At 41.0% G+C, this 22,277-nt stretch overlaps 1 protein-coding gene across 1 annotated transcript in view; it reads right to left on the reverse strand.

The window, feature by feature from the left end:
- Esyt2 (extended synaptotagmin-like protein 2) overlaps positions 1 to 21,026 on the reverse strand; it is an 82,443-nt gene extending 61,417 nt beyond the window's left edge. Inside the window, exons 1-4 of the mRNA XM_075693670.1 lie at positions 20,199 to 21,026; positions 15,420 to 15,461; positions 12,995 to 13,132; positions 4,076 to 4,152 (exon numbers count right to left, since the gene is read on the reverse strand). Coding sequence (XP_075549785.1) covers positions 4,076 to 4,152; positions 12,995 to 13,132; positions 15,420 to 15,461; positions 20,199 to 20,597 — 656 coding nt within the window. The 5' untranslated portion in view covers positions 20,598 to 21,026. The remainder of the gene's footprint in view (positions 1 to 4,075; positions 4,153 to 12,994; positions 13,133 to 15,419; positions 15,462 to 20,198) is intronic.
- Between the last annotated feature and the right edge of the window lie 1,251 nt (positions 21,027 to 22,277).

Here is a 22,277-nt window from a genome sequence, read left to right on the forward strand (position 1 = left end):
CAATACCAGTTCTAACAATATGTTGGATATAACAATGAGCAGATGATGCACTGTCAACTTTTGGTTGTGTTCTATGGTACATTAAACCGCTTACTGCAATTCTCCTACGCCGCATTATTGGTTATAACAACTGAATCTAGCTACTGGGCGTGTGCATTGAAAGAAAAGAAGTTAGAGTTTCACTCAAAAGGCGAAGCATTGATTGCAACAGCAAATTGTTAGACAGCTATACACAGTAAGGTTAGTAGCTTTATTAGATTTATAAACTGCTGTGAACATTCACTTACTAACTAAATTAACAAGCATGGAGTCACGTGTGCACAAGCAAATCCGAACACATTTCACTTGATGACCACGAACACTCGCTGTCAGAATGCTGGCACGATAAACAGCGGTAACAGCAGTGAGCAAACTTCTCTTCGTGGCTGCCTCTCGCTTCCGTGCGAATTAGGCACACAAGAAGACAGCACACACAACCCTGTCAGCTAGCCTTTAAATCCACCACAGGTCACCTCCAAGATGGGACGCGCACGGCCACCCCATGCACAGCCGCGGCCACAGTGGAAGTGGAGACACGTGCTACTCTGGCCCCGTTCCCGCCACCCCTCGCAATCATGATAAGTTGGCACGCACCCTACCCACCTGCCTTCCCTGCGCGCGAGAGGTCAAGCCACAATCCTCTGCTCAGCCTCGCATGCTTGCCCTCGCATTTACAGCACACGGCACCGTGCGACTGCGAGGTTATTGCGCCTGAACGTTATACGGAACCTCAGGGCGACACCGACAGAGGAAATCCGCCTGGAGTGTCCACTTAACTGTGCTCCCAATTATACAGCGCAATAATCTTGACCTTGAGCAAGATGATTGGTACTTTTGAGCAGGTGCGAACAGCCCACATGCCAGCAAAAGAAGCCAGCGTGTGAGCCCACAGTGTTTAAGCAAGGTCACGGCCTGGTAAGGACAGTGGCTTCATGCTCGCACGACACGTAAATGCCGCATCATTCTTGGACTTTTGCTAAAGACGTGACCATTACCCTATTCTGCAGTTGAGTCTTGGTTTGGAAGTGAAATTATCCAGAATTCATTTTAACGCAGAAAACAGCAGCGTCAGCTTTTTGGATGTCTGTAAGCGGTTATGCTCGGGTGACTGGATGCAAATATTACATTAGGATCAAACGCCTAAACTCTGTGCAAAGCATGCTGTCTTGGCACAGTCAGTAAAGCCGTCACACGTAGACACCAATGCATCTGGTGCCAAAGCACGTGGAAGTGACTGAGAATATTACTGACAGGATTTTGGAAAGGTTCCATGTGGTCTATGTGTGGCCAGCAGGATTCTATTTTTGTGATTTCGCTCATCTTGACTCTGCCCTTATCTCAAAATGTTTTTACGGTTTTTACAGTTTCGAGATAATGGGGTTTACTGTACATATTTGTGTAGTTAAAATGTCTGAATGTTTGTCCCATCTGCTTTTTTCCTCCGAACCGGTTATAACAATTATCGGTTATACAAACAATGGGATTTTCCTTGCACTTGAACATTGATATAGGTGGGTTCAACCATACATGAATAAGTTCTGACTGCCATCTCGTCAACCGACACAAGTGCTTAGCTTGTATCAAAACACAGTGGCAAATTGCTGACGACCAGTTACAGTATAACATACGTGTTTAACCAGAACTGTAGAACTTGAAGCTGAACCTCTCACTGTGTTCCTCTGTGCTTCTTCGTCATTAAGTTTTTTTCTTACAGTCCTACCTAGTGCATCAAAATCATGGATAGTCAACAGTCAACTCTGAAACAACTCTACAAGCTTCGTTCCTGTTTGCTTTTGTATTCATGCATTCCGTATGAATATTTGTATATTTGAAATTTGTATATTTAAAAGAAGAGAAAGTATTCCTTCACGACCAAGAACTAGGTCAGGCATTGAGTTTGCAACGGGCGGTGCGTAAGAGTATTGCGTTCGTAAATATTGAACATTTGGTCTTGTAAACGCTTGGTGAAAAGTAGTGTTAAATTCATTTACAACAAAACTAAGGTTTGTACACATGTTACCATTAATCTTTAGATAATTCAGGCACGGTTGGGAACCTGGCAAGTAGCGCCAGAATTTCTCAGGAGATTCCTTCAAGAAAGCTGTAAGAGTTTGGCAATAAAATTTACTATGCGCAAGCTTCAATTTAGTAACCAGCTGTTCTTGAAGTGTTGTTAATGCTGACGTAGTTTTACCCTTCCTTTTTCGTTTAATACACCGCTTTAGATGGATTATGTCCTGACTAATCCATGGGTTCCGACGCTTTGTAATCTTTCTATGCAAAGGAACAAACCTGTCAATGCATGATGACACTAATTTCTTGAACTCGTTCCAAAGATGAGAAACATCGCCACCATGCTCAAAATCAAAAAGTTAGAGATGCATGGCATCTAGGACAGATTTATCATCTGCAGCAGAAAAGTCATGAAAAGTTGCTACCAAGGGAGGTGTTTTTGTGCTACTGATTTTTAGAGTAACTTGAACAATCTTGTGGTCGGAGATACCATCGGAAGTAATAACTGAGTATTCTTCAGGAAAATTTTTTCAGAAAAACAAGGTCAAGAATCGATTGCACAGTTGCAGTGGTGTGAGTTGGAATAGTGACTATTTGTTTCAGGTCATGAAAAAATGAAGAATCGTGAAGTATGCGCCCTCTGTGGGCAGCAGAAGAGACCACAGAACACGTGATCCTTGAATGCCCCAATATCTGCCCGCAAGCCCATACGTCATCTTTGGCTACTGCTCTGGGCTTCAGACAGAGTGAGGGCGAGTCAGGACTTGTTGAGGACACAACAACAACTTGTTGTTGTTGTGTCCTGTTGTGTTGTTGGCGACAACAACAACTTGTTGTTGTCGCCTGAAGGACTGGTGGTAAGACTGTGCTGTGCGCCACAGTTACTGATGGCAGTATGGGCTGTGCCTGCAAGAAGTGAATGTTACTGGCCTTTTTCTTTTCTTTTCTTTTTTGTTCCTATATTTTATTTTCATTTTCTTTCCAGATTTAATGAGCGTTACCATATTTAGTTGTTTCTAGTAATTCTTTTTGGCATCTTTGGCCTGGCTGATCAAATTGCAGAGTTACAAATGGTATGGTCACCATCACCATAACCACCGGAACAACAGGAACGCTCTGTAGGTACCCACCACACCATGGCCATATGCCTTCAAAACTGTATCATCGCCCTCCATGATTGCGTCAATGTATACTGAGCGTTTGTTTATTGATCATTCAAGAATTTAATGTTCAGGTAATTCGGACATTTTTTTTCTGGTCCCAAGAAATCCACATTAACAAGCTCTTACTGCATTTGCTTATGCCCCTTATTCTTTCCTGTTAATTGCAATTTTTCTTGTACCAATCTTTCATTTTTAATTATTTTGATATTGATATTTGTTCATCAGTGCTTAAATTTTGTTTCTGCAATTTCACTCAATTTTTTATACTTCTTTATTTCGGATATTCCTGTTATAAAGTTCCAACACATTCACTATCAGACGTCCTTCGGTATATCACACCTTGCAAAAGTTGCAATTCTCTCATTTTTAACCCGTTTAATACAGTTTAACTTGACCTGCTGGTACATATCAGCTTGCCAGCAAATTGATACAAGACAGCGGGTGCCAATAGCAACGGGCAATGAAATGCCGTGTGTTTTGGAAATACTTGACAAGTGTGATACGAGTGCTTTGGACAGGTGGCTTTCCAGGAATGCAAAGGACAACCTTCACACGGAGCGAACACATTTTATCCTACTCTGCCTACGTGGCCACTTCAGTCTCTAGTACAGACTGCACTGGTCACATGTTCAATTACTCCGTCTGCCCAGTTTTCGTCATGGCTGCGAAATTACATAGCTTCACAAGGAACCAATGAATTCTAACCAACAAGCTCAGTGTGAATAAAAACCAACAAGAAAACAGTGGATTTCTCTTTTGCAACACATCACACCTGAACCAAAGCGCAACAAAGAAACAAACGTGATCAGCACACCTTCTTGTTCATAGTTGTAAATTGCAGAAAGCAATACTGCACTCACAACAGCTCCATGTCCATGATGACTTCATTTCTCGCCACATTCTCCTTGTACACTTTCACTCCTCCAATCCTGGGGGGCTGCGTGACACAAAGAAGGCACGATGTTAGTGACATGGGAAAAAAATTGTGCAGGCCCTTACCAGTGATTTACAGAGCAGTCTAACGTCAGAGGTAACACCTAACTGGTCTATGGTGTTGGGCTGCTAAGCACGAGGTCGCGGGATCGAATCCCGGCCACGGCAGCCGCATTTCGATGGAGGCGAAATGTGAAAACACCCACGTACTTAGATTTAAGTGCAGGTTAAATTACACCAGGTGGTCCAAATTTCCAGAGAAGCCCCCCCCCCCACTGCGGCATGCCTCATAATCAGATCGTGGTTTTGGCAAGTAAAGCCCCATAATTCAATCCAATCCGGTTAGCTAACTGGTATTCTAGTACTTACAACAGCTCAATTTTGCTATGAAGGCCTAAAGAATAGTCTTTTACCATAGGGCATCTACATGCCACCTGAAGCACATCTTTTCTATGAAGTTGAAGAGATGTTCAAGTTACAAGCACTAATTAGATGTTTCCTTTTATAACGAATAGTACTGTGTGGTGGGCAAATACAACAAATGGATGTAGGTGACATGGCTACTGTGAATATTACTCATATTTTCTTTGCTTTCAATTCGCACTATGTTAGTGTTTATAATAGCGAGTCCACAAAGGTTATGATGTGCAGCGCGGACCGATAAAGGGTCACATGCAAAGAGTGACGCTCGCCCACCTTAAACTGGTAAGACTCAACCATTAGAAGTACAAGAATGAACAAATTTTTTTGGCTAGAATTTCTCTCCCAACTTTTCAATAAAGAAGTGGCTCCAGATTCATCACCATATTTATTACCTTCAATTAGTATATGCCCACACAAAACTGCCAACAAAACTACAAAATGCTACATTTTGCATGCACTAATCAGCTCAAGTTTTTTGTTTTTTTTTCCCAGGGACGATAAGTGAATGGAACCGGTTTACTGAAGCAGGAGATCAGACTGTGAGACAAAATTATTCTGCTTACATTGCTCTTGTCCTTTTTGTTGTGCATCACATTTCATATTTGTTTGCATTGACCAGGAGTCCTCAGTATGGAACAAATAATTAATAAATAATAAAAGCATCTTTTCTGAACTCTGCCCATTCATTTGGCAAAAAAAAAAAGAAAATAGAAGTGGAGGGAGGGGGCTGACCTTTACTGCCGAAATTAGGCCAAGCTTTTCTTTTTCTTACATTTTGCACTGAAACCTCAGCACCGGTGTTGACGTCACAAATTTCAAAATATTTTCTGATATTTGGGCCAGGAGAGAATTCGTGAAACTTACTAGGTTGAGTCATAGGCTCGTTTATAATGCAATGTAATCCTTCTTTACCAACAAATAATTAATGTGGCCAGGACAGACACTGTCAAAATCTGCATGTGACAGCATGGTGAGGTGGTGCAGGAATTTCAGTGCAGTGTTGCCATCCCATCTTGTCTACTGACTTCTTTTCTGGCTTCATAAGTTTCCTTTCATTGCCAAGTGGCTGTATCAAAACTACAGAAGCGTCATTTATGGATAAGGCTTAACTTAACAGGAAAGCTGTTTCTCAGGAGCTGCTATCTATTTGAAACACATGGCAATGAAAAAAATTATTTTCTCGGCATCCATTGCACCAGAAGAACTTCAGTTTGGCCTAGATGGTGTTTACTGCATATCACATTGACCGCAAATAAAGATGGGGACAGTGCAAGAGAACACAAAAACGACACGGGCAGTGATATTTGTGATATCCATTGCACTGAACTCGATTAAATCTGTCGCATTTAAGCGAGACCTAAAGTATACTGACTGTATGAATTAGATTTTTAATTTACGCCGCCAATTCTTTTTTTTTTTATAGAAATCATTGAACATTGCAGAAACTGCAGAAAACGAAACTCTCAAGTTTACCACTCTAACTCTGCAATGAAAAACGACATTGTCATTCTGTAAACTGCCCCTGGTTAGACACCTAAACCAGACAAAATTGATGTCTTGTACACCACGCTGTAATATACGACTGAGTTGTGAGTCGGGCTCCTGCAAAACTCTTGTAAACACTAAGAATTTGTGGGGATCACACGCACCCATTTCCTCCCGTGCACTCACGTCGTCGTGTTTGCACGTTGCAGACGCGTCGAGAGCCGGCATAGACACGGGAAAGGCGCACTATGCCCTCTCCCTGTTCTCCCTCGCTCTCGCGACGCAAGCCCACCCTTCCTCCCTAACTCAGGGGACAGGGAAAGGTATCAAATGTGCGGGGAGGACATTCCTCTCGCAGAGGTGAAAAGGTATAAAGAACATCACCAGGGGAGACTCGCTCTCTCTGGCGCCCAAACATCAAACCGGACCACTGACGTAACGGATACCTGCCACAACCCGTGAGTGACCTTGTTGCCCAACTACCACATGCAACGAGGTAAGCCTACTTACTACCTATTACAGGGTAAACTTTCCCTCTGCAAGTGTTACTTATTGCTCGCAGCAATAAACATTGTTAGAATTGACACCACTGGTTGCCTTATTTGCCTGAACCCGACGTAGCTGCAATTACGCGTACTGAAGGTTGGGGAGTACTACGGAACGACTGTGTGTGGCTAGATCTGAAGCTTGCCTTGAATCCTAGCCTCACGTAGTGTGTAACCCCACAAATTTCACGCAATCTTAAACTCATATATAAAATTAGTGAATTTCAGATTGTTCGACAGGTGCAGTTTAAAGAACCGCAATATCTGTTTTTGGTGCAGAGTTGCAGGTTTGTAAACTTCATGCTTAACTTTTCTTTTTAATTACAATTACAGCAATTTCCATAATATATTTGAGGCCTTAATTCAAATGTATGCTTCCTACAGTCTATAGAATTCTGCATTCTCTCTAAAAAGCAGTGAAATTTGTTCAAATCGGTCAAGTGGTTGCGGGATGAGAGCATTTCTGTGATTCACGTGTACTTGGAATAGGAAAATTGGAGTTGGTCTAGATAAGCAGCTCCCTATTAAGGTTTAGAATGACAGACAGTTGAGCTAGTTGTTAGCGATTCATGCTGAAAAACAGTTAGGAGTGCAGACGCAGACACAAGAAAGAACGGACAACAGAAACACCACTGTTTATTTTCTCCGTTACTGCCTTCTTGTGTGCGTTTTTGTCCACCTAACTTTTTTCCAACATGAATCCCTCTTGTTATTCCACATTGGGCTCCCTTTAAGTAGAATCTCTCACTCACGGTCCAGTCCAATTTTTCTATTTATACACATGTGAAACACAACAATGCTATCATCAAACAGATGAAGTGATTTTTGTGACGTCTGCTGCATTTCAGAGAGGAAGCCAAGTTCTACCAACTGTTTGAAGTGACATTTTCAATTAATTCCGAAGAAAAAATATTGTAGCACAGAATTGACATCCTTTAAAATATGCAATGAACACATATATCCCAATTTTGTAAATTGCATCTGTTAGATGGTCTAAAGTAAAGAAATAAAACATTTTTTTACAGCTTACATAACATCATTACAGCATTTAGAAAGCTTTTCTTTTTCTTTTTTTATACTGCTATCTACAAACTATTCAGAGAACTGTATACAGTAGTATGTACATATCAATTTTGTCAGCTTTAGACATTGCAAGAAATGAAGTTTACATAGTTGTGATACCATTTTCTTATCACCATATTAGTTGCAAACCTTATGTTTAATATTATTTCAAAATTTTCCTATGTAGGGGAATTTTCTTCAAAGAAATTGATGAGCCTAATTAAAAAAGTTCTCTCAACAGCGGGTAGACGCCATCTTTTCCTTTTAATTGTAATAATTCTCACCTAATTTGGCTCAGCAGCTATTGAGCAAGACAATGCCTCCATTAGTGTATATATATATAAAATCTGCTGCTTTAAATCGAACATTAGACTACAATAGAATTTTAAGCATATATTCAGCCATAGCAAAATATTCAAAGAAAGAAAGAAACGTTTTCCCATTGAATACCCTCATTTTCAAACAGAATATACATTTCAATCACACTCAATATTTCAGACATACTTGAGAATGGATAGTTTGTAAAAATTAAATAAAAATATGGAGCTTAACAACCAAAATGAATCGTTTATGAAAGGTGCTGCTGGATGGGGCTTCAGATTAATTTATCGTAAACTCCGTGCGGTTCTTAAACATGCGCCTCATATATTAGCACACAAGCTTTTTTCCATTCTGCTCCTGTTAAGACTGTAGCCAGCCACCGTGGTTTCTAATCAAATCCGTGACCTCCAGCAAGGCATGCATAGTTTGTAAACAAGTTTCATCCCTCATTTATACGTGTACTGAAAAACACCGATGCGCTATTCTAATGCAACCACATGATGCCGCAGTCAAAAGGCGTCTGTCTAAGGGTGTATGAATAAACAATTTCTTTTGTGCTATGCAATCACAAAGCAAGCCCTAGGAGCCAGCTGGGGGAACATTACTTACACACTCACAGCACAATGGATAGAGGGTGCCGGGGCCAGCTGTTGTGAAATTCATGAAGCAAAAAATAGAAACTAACAAAACAAGATGGTTATCCTTGGCTGAGCTAACAGAACGCATAAAAGCCGACCCAGAAATCGTGCATGCATGAAGCGAGTAATTTCAGCTGGGATTGAGATTTAATTAAACAATGTCAAACAGTAAGGTATGGAAATTGAGCTAGTAGACGCATCAAATAATCTTGCGGGAGGTGTGAGAAACACATCAAGCAAACTATTAGCAGATGTACCGCTAACAGTAGGAAAAAATTTATGCTTTCAACTTCAGATACATTTGAAGCTGATACAGGTCTACAGCTGATAATTAGGTTCACTTGCTATGCAATTAAATAATCAGCAAAGCAATACCCTACACAAATAAATAAACAAGTTCCACAAAATATGTGCTGCTGAAAATTTCACTCTGAATTGAGAGACAAGGGAATAAGGCACAAAAAATTCCAATATATAGTAAAGCACAACAAGAGATGCCTATTTATTATATATATATATTTTTACAGCAAAGGATGTGCTACAACAATTAAAACAACTATATACTGGGGTTTTACATGCCAAAGCCACAATTTTATTATGAGGCATGCCATAGTGGGGTACTCTCAATTAATTTTGACCATCTAGGGTTCATTAATGTGTAATAATAATGACAGAAAGTTAGGAGACAAGGCTGTTATCAGTCATTAAATTTCAAAAAGGCAGCTTGTCACCTGTCAACCAGAGTCATAATGAATTAAATTCGTCACAAGCCTCAGTAAATCTTTAGCACTGTGTCAGCGAGAAATCTGCTCAATTTCTTGGCAAGTACAAAAACCATGAGTACAATAACCGAGTCAGATTAACTGACCATCAACATTTCCATTCGAAGTTGAAGCTCATATATTCACACATCTCTTACTTACGAGCATACATATCTGACTGAAACATAGTAAGCAAAAAGTGAAGCCTCCCTGGCATTTGACAACCAATATTTATGCCTACATAGTCACTTTTTGCTAAATTGGTGTTCTCAGAATTTTACGCAGCAAGAATGATTTCGCAGGGCAATGAAAGCTTGCAATGCTGTGTTGCAGCAAAAAAAAAAAAACAGACTGCAGGAAAATACAATTAAGTTAAGAACTTGGAGAGAGTAGCACAGCAAAATACACACTGTTTTTACAGGAACCACACAAGGCATAGCAGATGTGCATGATTTCACATGTCGCAAGAACCAAACAGACAATTCATTTAACGAATTACACATTTTCTAAAATCTAATATCACACAGCACATAATGCCTCAATGACAAATTGATAAGACAGTAGCTGGACAGTTATCATTAGAGAAACCATAAACCTTAACTTCAACTGCTAAAGCTGATATGGCTGCCGTTCCCTGGTGGTTTTGTGTTCCTTGGTGATGCTAAAGATCAATACTAAACCAATCTAAACAAGTACTGTTTCGAAATGCTTATCTTTTTATGCATCTGAACAAAAAAGCATTGATTATTACTGCAGAAAATGAAGGCAAAAGATTCCTTCTTATTATTAAATTTTTTATTTCTTTACAGAAATGTCTGCACCGGATGCACGATGTGACATCGTGCATCCGAAAGTATATTGTTGAGAGTTGGAGCATTTTGGTGAAAGAGAAGTTACAGAAATTTTTGTCTTTGAACTTCAAACAGCACAAAATATTGGTGCAAGAAAAAAGGAGTAGAAAACAGACAAACGATCAATGACAAATAAACTAGCCCACAAGGTGTTGTTCTTGGAACTTGCTAGGCTGAGTCATTGGTTCCTTCGGAGCGCCACACAGTTCTTCTTTACAAGATGGTCAGTTAAGTACGCACTGTCAAAATCCATAACATCAAGACAGGTTGGTGCAAGGACTCAAGAGTGACATCACCACCCATGTACCATTCTTGCATCTTTCCTGGCTAACTGAGCTACCTCTAGTGACCTGTTCACTATCTCAGAGGCACAGTTACATAACTAACACAGCTTAACGTAATACTGTTACCTAGAGTCCCCTTTAAGGCCAAGGGCGTATTTCATATTGCATTGAGCAGCCGTGAAATTATTCCGCAATTGTTACGCAAGAATGCTGGAGGACATGTTACACACCCTTGCAGCCTCGCTGTCAAGAGCATTGTGTGAGACAAGCTAGCCCGCACACAACACTCTTATCTTTGTGTCTTCAGTCCCAGTATTGCAACTAGGCCGCACAAGATTAAGTTTCCCAGTGTGCCCCGCCCAACAGTGTGTCATGGTATCTTATCTTACTATAGTGCTATCTATAAGTCCCTGCACCAATGGGATAACAAAAAAAAATTCTTTAGAGTATGAGTTCATACAGGCCAGGCATGAGGAAATAGAGGGAGGGGAGCTTCTCCACGAGATGTGGTGCTTGGTCAGGGTTCCCTTTGCGCGAGAACTGTGGCACCCATGGTTGGGAAATGTGCTATCTGCAGGAACATGGCATGTACTTTGCCTGAGCTTGGGTGTGGGGACAGGAAGTTTTATGCCGTTGGAGCGATGGTGCTGGAGCGATCGGGCTTGTGCCCGGCTGCCCGAACTCACGAGGCCATTGTTGCAGACGCAAAGTGCATGCAAAAGTCATTTTCCGACAAATGTTAACCATTACGTCCATTCGGGGAGACAGATATAAACAGCACTCACAGCTAAACCACCACACCGATTAGTTAGGTGGTTCAGGTGCGACTGCCTAAATCTAAGTACATGTATAAGTGTTCTCACTTTTCGCCCACATTAAAATGCGGCCGCCGCAACCAGGATGAAGGGGTTAAGAGGAAGCTTTAGCTCGAGTGCTCCTATCTAAATACATGTAAAAGGAGAATTCGTTTTTCTCGGCAACCACTGCACCAAATTTGACAAGGTTTGTTGTATTTAAAAGAAAAACTTAAAATCTAGTGACTGTTGGTTTCGAAATTTTGAGTTAGGTTGACAATTTTTTATTAAAAATTGGCAAAAATCCAAAATTTTTAAAAAACGAAACTATCAAGTTTGCAACTCTGCAACTCAACAACTAAAAATGATAATACAATTCTGTGAGTTGCATCTAATACTACATCTAAAGCGGACAAAATTGGTATGTTACACACGAATATAAAAAAATTTAATAATAGGGAAATACAACTTTTGCAAAACGCTTGTAACCAACGTATAACAAATTCATGTAAGATGTAAAATGACATATCAAATTTGTCTGCTTTGAATGGTCTAATGAATGCCTTTACAGAAATGCGATATCAGTTCTTGATGCGGAGCTGTGAATTTGTAAACTTCGTGCTTCTATTTTTTTCAAACGGTCAAATATTTGAAAATCGTTTTAAGAAAATTCAAGCCCTAAATCGAAATTTCGCTTCCAACAGTCACTAGAATTTAGCTTTCTCTCTCAAATGCAATAAATTTCGTTAAAATTGGCCCAGGGGTTATCTCAGAAAAACGTTTTTGCGTTTTACATGTATTTGAATAGGCCGCGTTGGAGTTGGGCCCGAGCTAAAGCTTCCTCTTAAGGACAAAATATCAAATATGACTATAATAAATTATCAGGTATAATAAAAGTCTCAAATGTGTTTCACCAATATTAGCATGTAATGAATATATATATATATATATATATATATATATATATATATATATATATAATAAATATCAGACATAGTGAAGACATTTTCATGTTGGGTGCAACTTCGTAACAAAGAAGTTCGGCTGTATCAGCCACACACGTTTGGTCTACAAAGCAAACCACCTTCCTACCTCTTAACGTTACACCTATCTTTTTTGGATATAGTTGCTTGTTGGTATTCGAGGTTCCTCTAAATTATTTTTGTCATCCTATAAGTTTCAGCCTCAAAAATTAGTACCATAGAATGTCCAGATTGTGTACCTTCTTTTTTAAGAACAGTGATAAGCTGCTGTTGATCAATAAGAAGGAGTATCTGCACTACTCAGCTTGAAATGAAAAACCAGCAGTTTTGACAAGAAAGCCCATTTTCCCAACGAATGATGTATTGTGCATGTTTGTGTTAATAATGCAAGCAAATCTGGCAGGAATATGTTGGGTACACAGTAATAAAGAGAATATGCACACGTAAGAATCAGAACCCGTACTCAAAAAAAGCTCTTATTTAACTAGGTCAATGTTTTGTCATCGCCACGGTTCTAATTTCATTACCGTGCTGATCACTCATGCGTGGCAGGCACATAATGCCACCCAATAGAGAAAGGCTCCTACGTAAGGGATGGCTCGTGGATAAGGTACCCGACAATAATTGACGGTGCCGAGTGCGCATCTCCAAAGCTCAAAATGTCAAAGTGTCCGAGCTTTGGACAGAAGGCAAGCTCACCACGTCGCCCAGATCAATCTTCTCGAACTTGAAGCTGCTTAGGTATGCGGGCAGGGAGGAGCGCACGCTCGGTTCAATGGTCTCGAGAATGAGGTCCTTGACGTAGTCCCCTACAAATGGCCAGAACTGGCACAGGATCTGGAAACAACAAGGTGTGGGGGATGCGCAAGAATTATTATTTTTGTTTTATGCATTGTAGTCCCAAGGAGCCTATCACATGTGCGGCAGCAGACAGCAAAACACGTTAGCACAAACGCAGAAACTTATGCACTCCATCTCACGCATTGCAGGCGATGCTACGAAGACAAGAGACACGTCCCTCACTGCTTGCACTCACAATCAAAACATAGTGCATCACATGTGAAAGACATAAGCATGTGTCACATTAAATCACTGAAAATTAAGCCTGATTAAGTGTGACCTACAAGCTTCTTCATCGTATACAGGATTGTAGTACAGGGTCATTTCGTTGCCGAGAGGTACGAAAGGCATTGAATCCTATGGGCATTCGCTGGGGATACGAAAATATTTTGTTGTTATGGGATTTCATTATCGTGGACTTCGACTATGGTTCATTGTTCTACAGTAACCTTCATAAATCTTCCTGCTGCATACCAAACACGATTGACTTCAGCTGTCTAGCAGCACCAGCCACTCAAACGAATTGTGGTTTCTTTTCATTTTCACTTGCCACAACAAAACTATGAAACGAACTACCACACAGTATCAGTACAATAGCATTGCTTCCTGCCTTCAAACAAATTCTTCTTACATTTGAACTTCAATCATAGTAACGCTCAAAACATTTCTGACAATGTGTATGTTCTACTGCAAAAAACTACTGATTCAGGTTTTCCTTATTGCTCTATGTGCCTTGTTTGCAACTTGCTAAAGTTAGAGCTTTAGTAGTAATTGCGTTTTTGCTGTTTTTCACGACATGCACTTCTTAACATGTACCGTTTTTAATCACCATTTTACTTAAGCATCTGTTTTGTGTAGTCATCAGTAATACTTTTTTTTTTCTTATTCTATAGACCTCCACACAACACCAAAAAGAGTCCTGGGGTCCTGTCTGTATATAATTTTCTTCATAATTATGTTTAACAATGATTCGGTTGAATGATTAATAGTTTTGCAATATTATGCACTTATTCCATGGAAGGCGCAGCAGACGTGAACTTATTTGCCAGCCAATGAGAGCGGTGACGTCTCTGCGACCTGCAGCCACCATACACCGCTTGTACTCATGACCAAAACATAGTATGTCGCATAAAGCAACACAAAGGCACACAAATAATATCCAATTTGACATAGCCTCATGTCCACAAGTTCTAGTTGTAATACGTGAAGCTGTAGTTTTGTAGAGAGCATCACAGATCAGAAACAATGCACCACAAAGCACACAAATTGAGACTTCTGTGACTACACTACTTGAATAGCTTCTGCAGCGTTGTCAGCCAAGTATGAAACGGAGTTGATACTGCATGCATTTTAATGTGCGATATGTTAAAGGACGTTCTCAAAAATAAGGTAGACACAAAGAACACAGGACCGGACACCATAATGTTCTTTGCAACTGTTTTATTTTCGCATTACAATGGCTTCACCAAGCCACAGGTGACTTTGGGTGAAGCCCCGTTCCAGTTTTCTGCTTAGCGTTTCCCCCCTACTGCTAAAAAAGTTCCTCCAAAATATTTTTTTTTCTTTTCGTTGATTATGTGTAGTATTGATGTGTTTTGCACATTTAGATAGAAAAAATAAAATTTTTTTTCCAGGTATTTACACGTGCCGTCAATAATATGTTAAGCGCTGGACGCTTAATGCAAAGCCCATGACAGTGTTTCTGATATGCCAAAGTGAGTTTTCAGCTGTGAATAGTTCAGCAAACCAATTAATAATTAACCTTACTCTAATCTCATATTGTTTCTCTTTTCTACAAACGCATTCTCCATGGGCAGAAACAGCTGTTAACGTTGTCCTACTTATCCTTGACCTAGGACGGCTGCATCGGGTACACCAGTGTTCACACAAGCAGGTCTAATCACAGAGCATCCTGAATGTGGTACACGTAGGACCATTTAAAAGAATCTATAATTCAAGATCCAAAATCAGTTCAGCTCCAAGGAGAGTCAGTAGCCATCATCAGCAGGAAATACTATTGCTTGTGGGCAGTGGGTGTAAAGGCGGAAGTAGTTTTGCTGTTTAATTTAGTGCAATAAACGTAGGCGCATCTGGGCCTTCATTATTTTTGTTCTTCACTTCACGATTGTTTAAAGTAATAGAGGCAATTTTAAACAGCCACGTCAGATACCCTCTTCAGCTGTGCAAACACTCAATATTCGACTACCTACAGTCTACCCAAACATGAACTTTGATCACAGGTATATTCAGTACTTGGCCACTGGTATGCGACTCTCCCACTCACCTTATTGACCCACTCAGCTCTCTCTGTATCGGGGAAGAACACCTGCATGACAGAAAAAAACCACCAGGTTAATTCTTTAGTAGCAGTCACCACACTTTTAAATCGGTGAAGTACTTTATTCGAGTTATACGGATGTCACACCATGCATTCTCGATTGCAACTGAGCCCAATCGGGAGAGATTTTCTCCATCGCAATCGGCTCCTTGCGAAAGCTGTGGAAGGGAGCCAATAGCTGTTAAAGAATGCAATTCCGCTCGGGCTCGATCCCGATAAAAAATGCACTGTGTGGCACTCATATTAGCGAATCTTAAGCAATGTGGAAGTAAAACATGGCTCCACTATAGTGCCCTACCTCAAGTGTGGAACTCAGGTGAACACACACGACTTTGTATAGAACTGGACCAGTCACTACAATTACTCTCTTGCTGGCCCAATGCTTAGTGGGGTGACTTGCTGCTTTCCTAAAAATCCACTCACTACTCACACCTTCATTTACAGCCTGCCCAGATTACCGCCACAACAGATCCATCATATTCAATTAAGTGTCACAATGTGCAACTCTTAGCTTATTATGCAACATAGAGGTCATTATCTTTAGAGGTCACCATGGGCACGCTGTTCCTAATGAAGCAGTAACAATGTGTTCAAAGTCAGGACATGTCTTTATTTTGATCGCAATACTTTAACGGAAACTAAACTTAGAACCTGAACCCAAACTATCATCTTTAGAAATGTTACAACAATGTAAGCAATGGTAGTTACAATTCAGCAATTTCTATTAGGAAAGGGTAAGAATGCTGTGAATAAGGTGATGCGAAAAATGCCACTTGAACACATAAAATTTCTCTGGGAGTTCTCAAGATGCCCTGGCCTTTATTAGAGATAAATACTGATAAAGTGGAAGCTTGAGCAGTACTGTGCCTTTCTTTGTCTGGTGTCCCGTCTTGTTGTGCTGTTTTATAACTCCAAGTATCTAGTATTAGGGAGTTCTAAAGAGCTTTAGTTCGTCTGCATATATAGGACCATTTATGGAATACCAAAGACTGATTTAGCAATAGCACGGGTGGCGACATCTTGCAATGTCGAGCTTAACCAGAACGCACAAAGCTACTAATGCAATAGGCTGTAAGCTATTTCGATGTTCCTGTAAATGCAACTTTAAATACATGTTATTATGAATACATTTTGTTTTTGCATTGATTTATATAATTATGTGCATGATAGTAAACAGTGCAGTGTTACTTTCTCTTATGTTCAGTGGGCAACTGTGATGATGTATGTTACATTTATATTTTACCAATGATGTGTACGCCCACCCCTTCTAAATGTCTGATACCAATGCTAGCAGCATGAAATAAATAAACAAATAAATAAAAATATAGTGCTTCTTTTCTTTTCCTTCAATGAGAACAGAGTGAAACACAACAAAGTTTTAGATGATCTGTGGTTTAACGAACTACCTCAAAGTGCTTGCTATACATGAAATACTTGTACTCAAGGTGAAGAAAGGGGGTTAATCGAGGGGCCCAATTTTTTATTAGTCATATCATAAGAAGGCAACAAACACTGACACCAAGTACAACATATCGGAAATTACTTGTGCTTAATAAATGAAATAAAGAAACGGTAAATTAATGGAAATGAAAGTGGATGAAGAAACTACTTGCCGCGGGTAGGGAATGATCCCACAACCTTCGCATGCGAATCTTGGCACTGCCAGTCTAAATAAACATGACAATTGCACATTGCTGCGTGTGGCCTCTGAGATGAAATGCACAGCATAGATACCGTGACGATCACGGGGTCTGCCATGAGCAGCCTCGCATTCAACTTTTGGGCGGGGCATTACTGACTAGCGGTCTCTCCTGTGTAGCTTCCAGTACGCTAGTCAAAAGTGAAAGGAGAAATAAAGTCACTAATCAGTCTGATAACTACGTCTGGTTTTGCTTGTGCTTGAAGGATTCTACAAATTTTTGCGGCAGGAGATTTATGAGGCGATGCAATTTAATAGCGATGTTGTTTTATGACTAGTTAAAAAAGTGTTTCAGGGACCATTCAAAGAATGGAAAAGCATGCAGATAGATGGTGGTAATTGTCTGGGGACAAGCCTGAAAAGGTGCGCACTCTTAAAGAAGGATGAACCAAAGCAGTTGGGAAGTGGCCTACATGGCATTTACAGCATATAAATCGTGCTGGTGCCAAACGTTGCCCTCACCCAAGAAAGAGGCAGCATGCTCTCTTGGGAATGTTTGTCGGCGGTGCGAATTAATGACAGAGCCTACAGAATTGATGCACATATGTACATAGAAGCCTTTCATTTGAACCTCCTTAAAAAAAATAATAAATTATGGGGTTTTACGTACTAAAACCACTTTCTGATTATGAGGCATGCCATAGTGGAGGACTCCGGAAATTTCGACCACCTGGGGATTTTTAACCTGTACCTAAATCTAAGTACACGGGTGTTTTAGCATTTCGCCCCCATCGAAATGCCCTTGAACCTCCTTGATTTCATGAAAAGGCTTTTCCTGATTATTTCTCATCTTTTGTTTTACTCTATTTAATGAACACACTTATATTTACTTGCTCAAATCTGGAACTATACATGCTTGAGAATATTTTCATGTTTTGGTTCATAACATAACCTGCCCAGAGTTAGCAATTATCAACTGCAAACTTTTTATTTCGATTCCGCTGACCAAAGAACACTGTCTCATTTGATGCACAAACTCTCAGACTTTGCCCATGAAATTAAGGAATCAAACAATTTTGTTGACATACATACAGACTATTAGGAATTCTATTTCCATCCTATATTATTTTCTGGATAATTTACTTTCCAAGGTCAATTGGTTCTACTAATGCAACACATTTGTAATGTATGTACCAGTATGTTTTGTGTAGTTCTCGCCTTTAAATTGTGATTTCACTCTTTAATGTAGGGTTTGGTTGTGAATTTTAAACATAGGGGAGAAAGCCAGAAGTAATGTAGCTTGCATCATTATTTGGTGCCACAAAAATATGTCTGCTTCTATAATCTTGCACACCAGTCACTATATCTAACTTCCTGCAGTAACACAAACAACTAGTAATTACGACAGCGCACATCTGTGCTTCAGTATCAAAATCACGTATAGCAATCCAGTAAACAATACGTCCGGTAACGTCATCGCCGAGCACACATACACACACACACATTATATATATATATATATAAACGAGAAGAAAGGGAGTTAACCGAGGGGCCCAATTTTTATTAGTCATATCATAAGAAGTCAAGAAACACTGACATCAAGGACAACATAGGGAAAATTACTTGTGCTTAGTAAATTAAATGAAGAAACAATAAATTAATGGAAATGAAAGTGGATGAAAAGACAACTTGCCGCAGGTGGGGAACGATCCCACAACCTTCGAAGGTTGTGGGATCGTTCCCCACCTGCGGCAAGTTGTTTTTTCATCCACTTTCATTTCCATTAATTCGAAGGTTGTGGAATCGTTCCCCACCTGCAGCAAGTTGTTTGAAGGTTGTGAGATCATTACCCACCTGCGGCAAGTTGTTTTTTTCATCCACTTTACTTTCCATTAATTCGAAGGTTGTGGGATCGTTCCCCACCTGCGGCAAGTTGTTATTTCATCCACTTTGATTTCCATTAATTTATGATTTCTTCATTTATTTAAGCACAAGTAATTTCCCCTATGTTGTTCTTCCCAGTTAAAAAAAAAGCCATTGAGTCCAGTTGGATTCTTCAATGGGACCCAACTGGCTCCAATTGGACGCCATCGGAGGCCCAAGTTCCAATTGGGCATCATGAGAAGCCAAGTTGATTCCAGTTGGATATCACTGGAGCTTGGCATGCCAATTGGTCCCAAATGGAGCCAATTGGAAGTCGATGAGTAATCTCGCAAAACAACAGAATAGTTGATAATAATAATAGCACAATAACGTTAATGTTAAAGTAAAATATTTTTGTATTTCGGTGTGATGAATGGAGAGAAGCATTTAGCTTCCTGTCTCAAATTAAATATTTATCTTGACACTTTACCAATATCTTATGAACAACTGGCATCACTTGGTCAATCAAATTTTGCTCACATATATAGTACCTCACATACGTCTCTCATAGTGAAGTGGCGAGTGTTGGGTACGTCATTGAAGAGAATTGCCATAGTGTGTTCATGTATGAGTGTGCGTCTTGGAAGGAGTTTCAGGTATATCTGTGTCACATCAAGGTTAGAATCCATCTAGGCTCTTTCTTTTTCCCCTTTCCTTCGATCGGTTTTCGTGTTGGTCTCAAGGCTAATAAGAGATCGATTGGGTCCAATTGTATATATAAAAAAAAAAAACAATTGGTCCAATTGGACCTGTTGGGTTTTTCCAGTGGGTGTCCCAAAACACAATTGGAAATTTCCAACTGGTCATGAGCAATTTTTTTTTTTTCTACTGGGTTGGTGCCAGTGTTTGTTGGCTTATGATATATATATATATATATATATATATATATATATATATATATATATATATATATATATATATATATATATATATATATATTACGACGAGCAAGCAAGCATTGAGCGAGGCGCGGCTATTGTGCGACCGAATATTAACCTGTCCTACGGCTACCCGCAGGCGCCGTGCATTGTAGCATGTACACACGCACACACACAAACACGCCCACCGGGCATCGAAGGATGTTTGACAGTATGATTTATGCCCACAGCGCCCGCGCGCGCGCGGACTGACTCACCGGCCGCGACCTACTCTGCAGGACTCACCCATGCGGGCAGGTCCTCGATCGTGGCCAGGATGCTGGCTTTCTCGTGGTCGGCGCTGGTGATGCCGCTGCGGATCCGCTTCTGCTCGATGTAGTTCTTCTGCGCGACGTAGGAGCCCACCCCTATGAGAAGCCACGCCGGGCTCAAGTTCAGCCAGCCCATAAGGTAGAGGCTCCCCGCGATCAGGATTCCCTTGGCAAACTTGTACGCCAGCGATCCCAGCGTGGTTCGCAGTATTTCGCGAGCCTGTTTCGCTGGCTCCGGCGGCTTCGAGGCGGGCCTCTCCTGCGCCACCGGAGGAGTCGGAGGACGCTGTTCCTGGGAGTCCCGTCCCGGGAGCAACGTCTCGGCGTCCGATCCATGGGAGGACGCCTCTTGGGCCGGGGCCGACGATTCCATAACTCGACGCTGCGGCCACTTGTTTGCACACTCGAGTCACAGGCTCCTCGCGAGGTTTTGTGGAGCTCGCTTCGGGGCCACACCTCCTCGATAGGCGCGCCTGATGGTTATTGCAGCACAACACGCACACCTTGATCACACCTGGGCGATGCGCAGGCTCGGCCTTGTTTAGGGACGGTGGCACGCCGATTCGCAAGGAGCGGGGCTAGGAATTGACTAGAACTAACGAAACTATCTACGTGCAGAGGAGTGGTACGCGCCCTCAACGGTCTATCGCGGCATAAGCATGCACGGCTACAAACTATATCGCTCGCGAGACGAGCCTCACGGCGCAGACGACATGCTACGAGGTGCGTGTGGGTGTGTGCTCGTATGCGCCGAAGACGACGCAAATTCTTGCCGGGGCATATACGTCACCACTGCTCATTATCTTTATTCACTTTTTTTCCCCGTAGCTCAGCATTGAGTTGTACTGAAGATATGGATACGTGTTTTTAGATTCTAAGAATAAACTTCATTTTGACTGGAGATACTGCGAGTCGAAATAGAAAAACCGAAACTAGGTCGGTGTAAGTAACGCCTCTGAAACCCCGAGTGCGTAGCGCATTTTCATCTCGGAGGCTACGCGCTTATTGCTAGAAGCACTTTTAGGATATGCTGCGATACAAACTAACACTAACAAGAAATGCAGTGGCGATACTTACTGGGACTTCCATAATTTCACATCAATATCAGCGGCCGCGCCAGTACTAACCGTTGACGAGTGGAATCAAAAGGACAAGATTCGGCACTAGATTACAAGAAAGAAAAAGCGAGCTCCGTAGAAAGGCTTCTTTAAGTTAATTAAAAGAGAAAACAAAAGCAAGCTTCATGAAAACGGTTCCTTTTAGGTACCGGTACCGGCGCCTTTAAGCCCAGTCTACTTTTCTCATCAATCTACTCGGCAACACTTGGAAGCTGGGGGTACACGGGTGTTTTGTGCATTACTTCATTACCCGCATTTTCTTCAAACACCCATATGGCAACGCTAGCGACGTTCAGATTTTATAGAACGAAACGGCACTTCTTTGTACCATTAAAAACATTCAAAACCTTCCACCAGTTACAGTTGCACATATAAGCCCTTTTCATGCTTACAAGCAGGCTTCCCAGAAGACTTCCGGTACACCTCTGCAGGATCGAACAACGCGTTACAATAGCCTAGAAGTTTACAGAACCCTCCAGCTGGCATCAGTTTTGCTGTGAAGTTGGAATGTTCTGCAAGTGAATTTTCTTGTTAAATGCAACAACAACAACAACAAAAAAAAAAAGCCCATACGTGAGGTCGACACATGATGCACTTTCTTTATATCTGAACACATCAATATTATGTGCCTACAGTAAACGATGCGCAAAATACTTGCGTTTTCTTTGCTTACTTGACTGTCAGCAATGCTTGACTGGAAGTTTTCTAGGGTCATGAATGCACTGCTGCCACAGCGTGGACAAGAAAGGTCTACAGCCACCCTTCAGTTGTTTCATATACAATTGCTGCACCAACATTTCAAAATCGAACCACAGAAACGGCCTTTAAAACTTGCCGAAGACACACGATTGCACCGATGCTGCAAAATACATTAATATGTTCAACATCTGCTAGCGAGGCAGTTTGGAAGACATCTGCATTTGGGTAATGGTTTG

The sequence above is a fragment of the Dermacentor variabilis genome, chromosome 5 (genome assembly GCF_050947875.1).
Source record: "Dermacentor variabilis isolate Ectoservices chromosome 5, ASM5094787v1, whole genome shotgun sequence".
Classification (NCBI taxonomy): Eukaryota; Metazoa; Arthropoda; class Arachnida; order Ixodida; family Ixodidae; genus Dermacentor; species Dermacentor variabilis.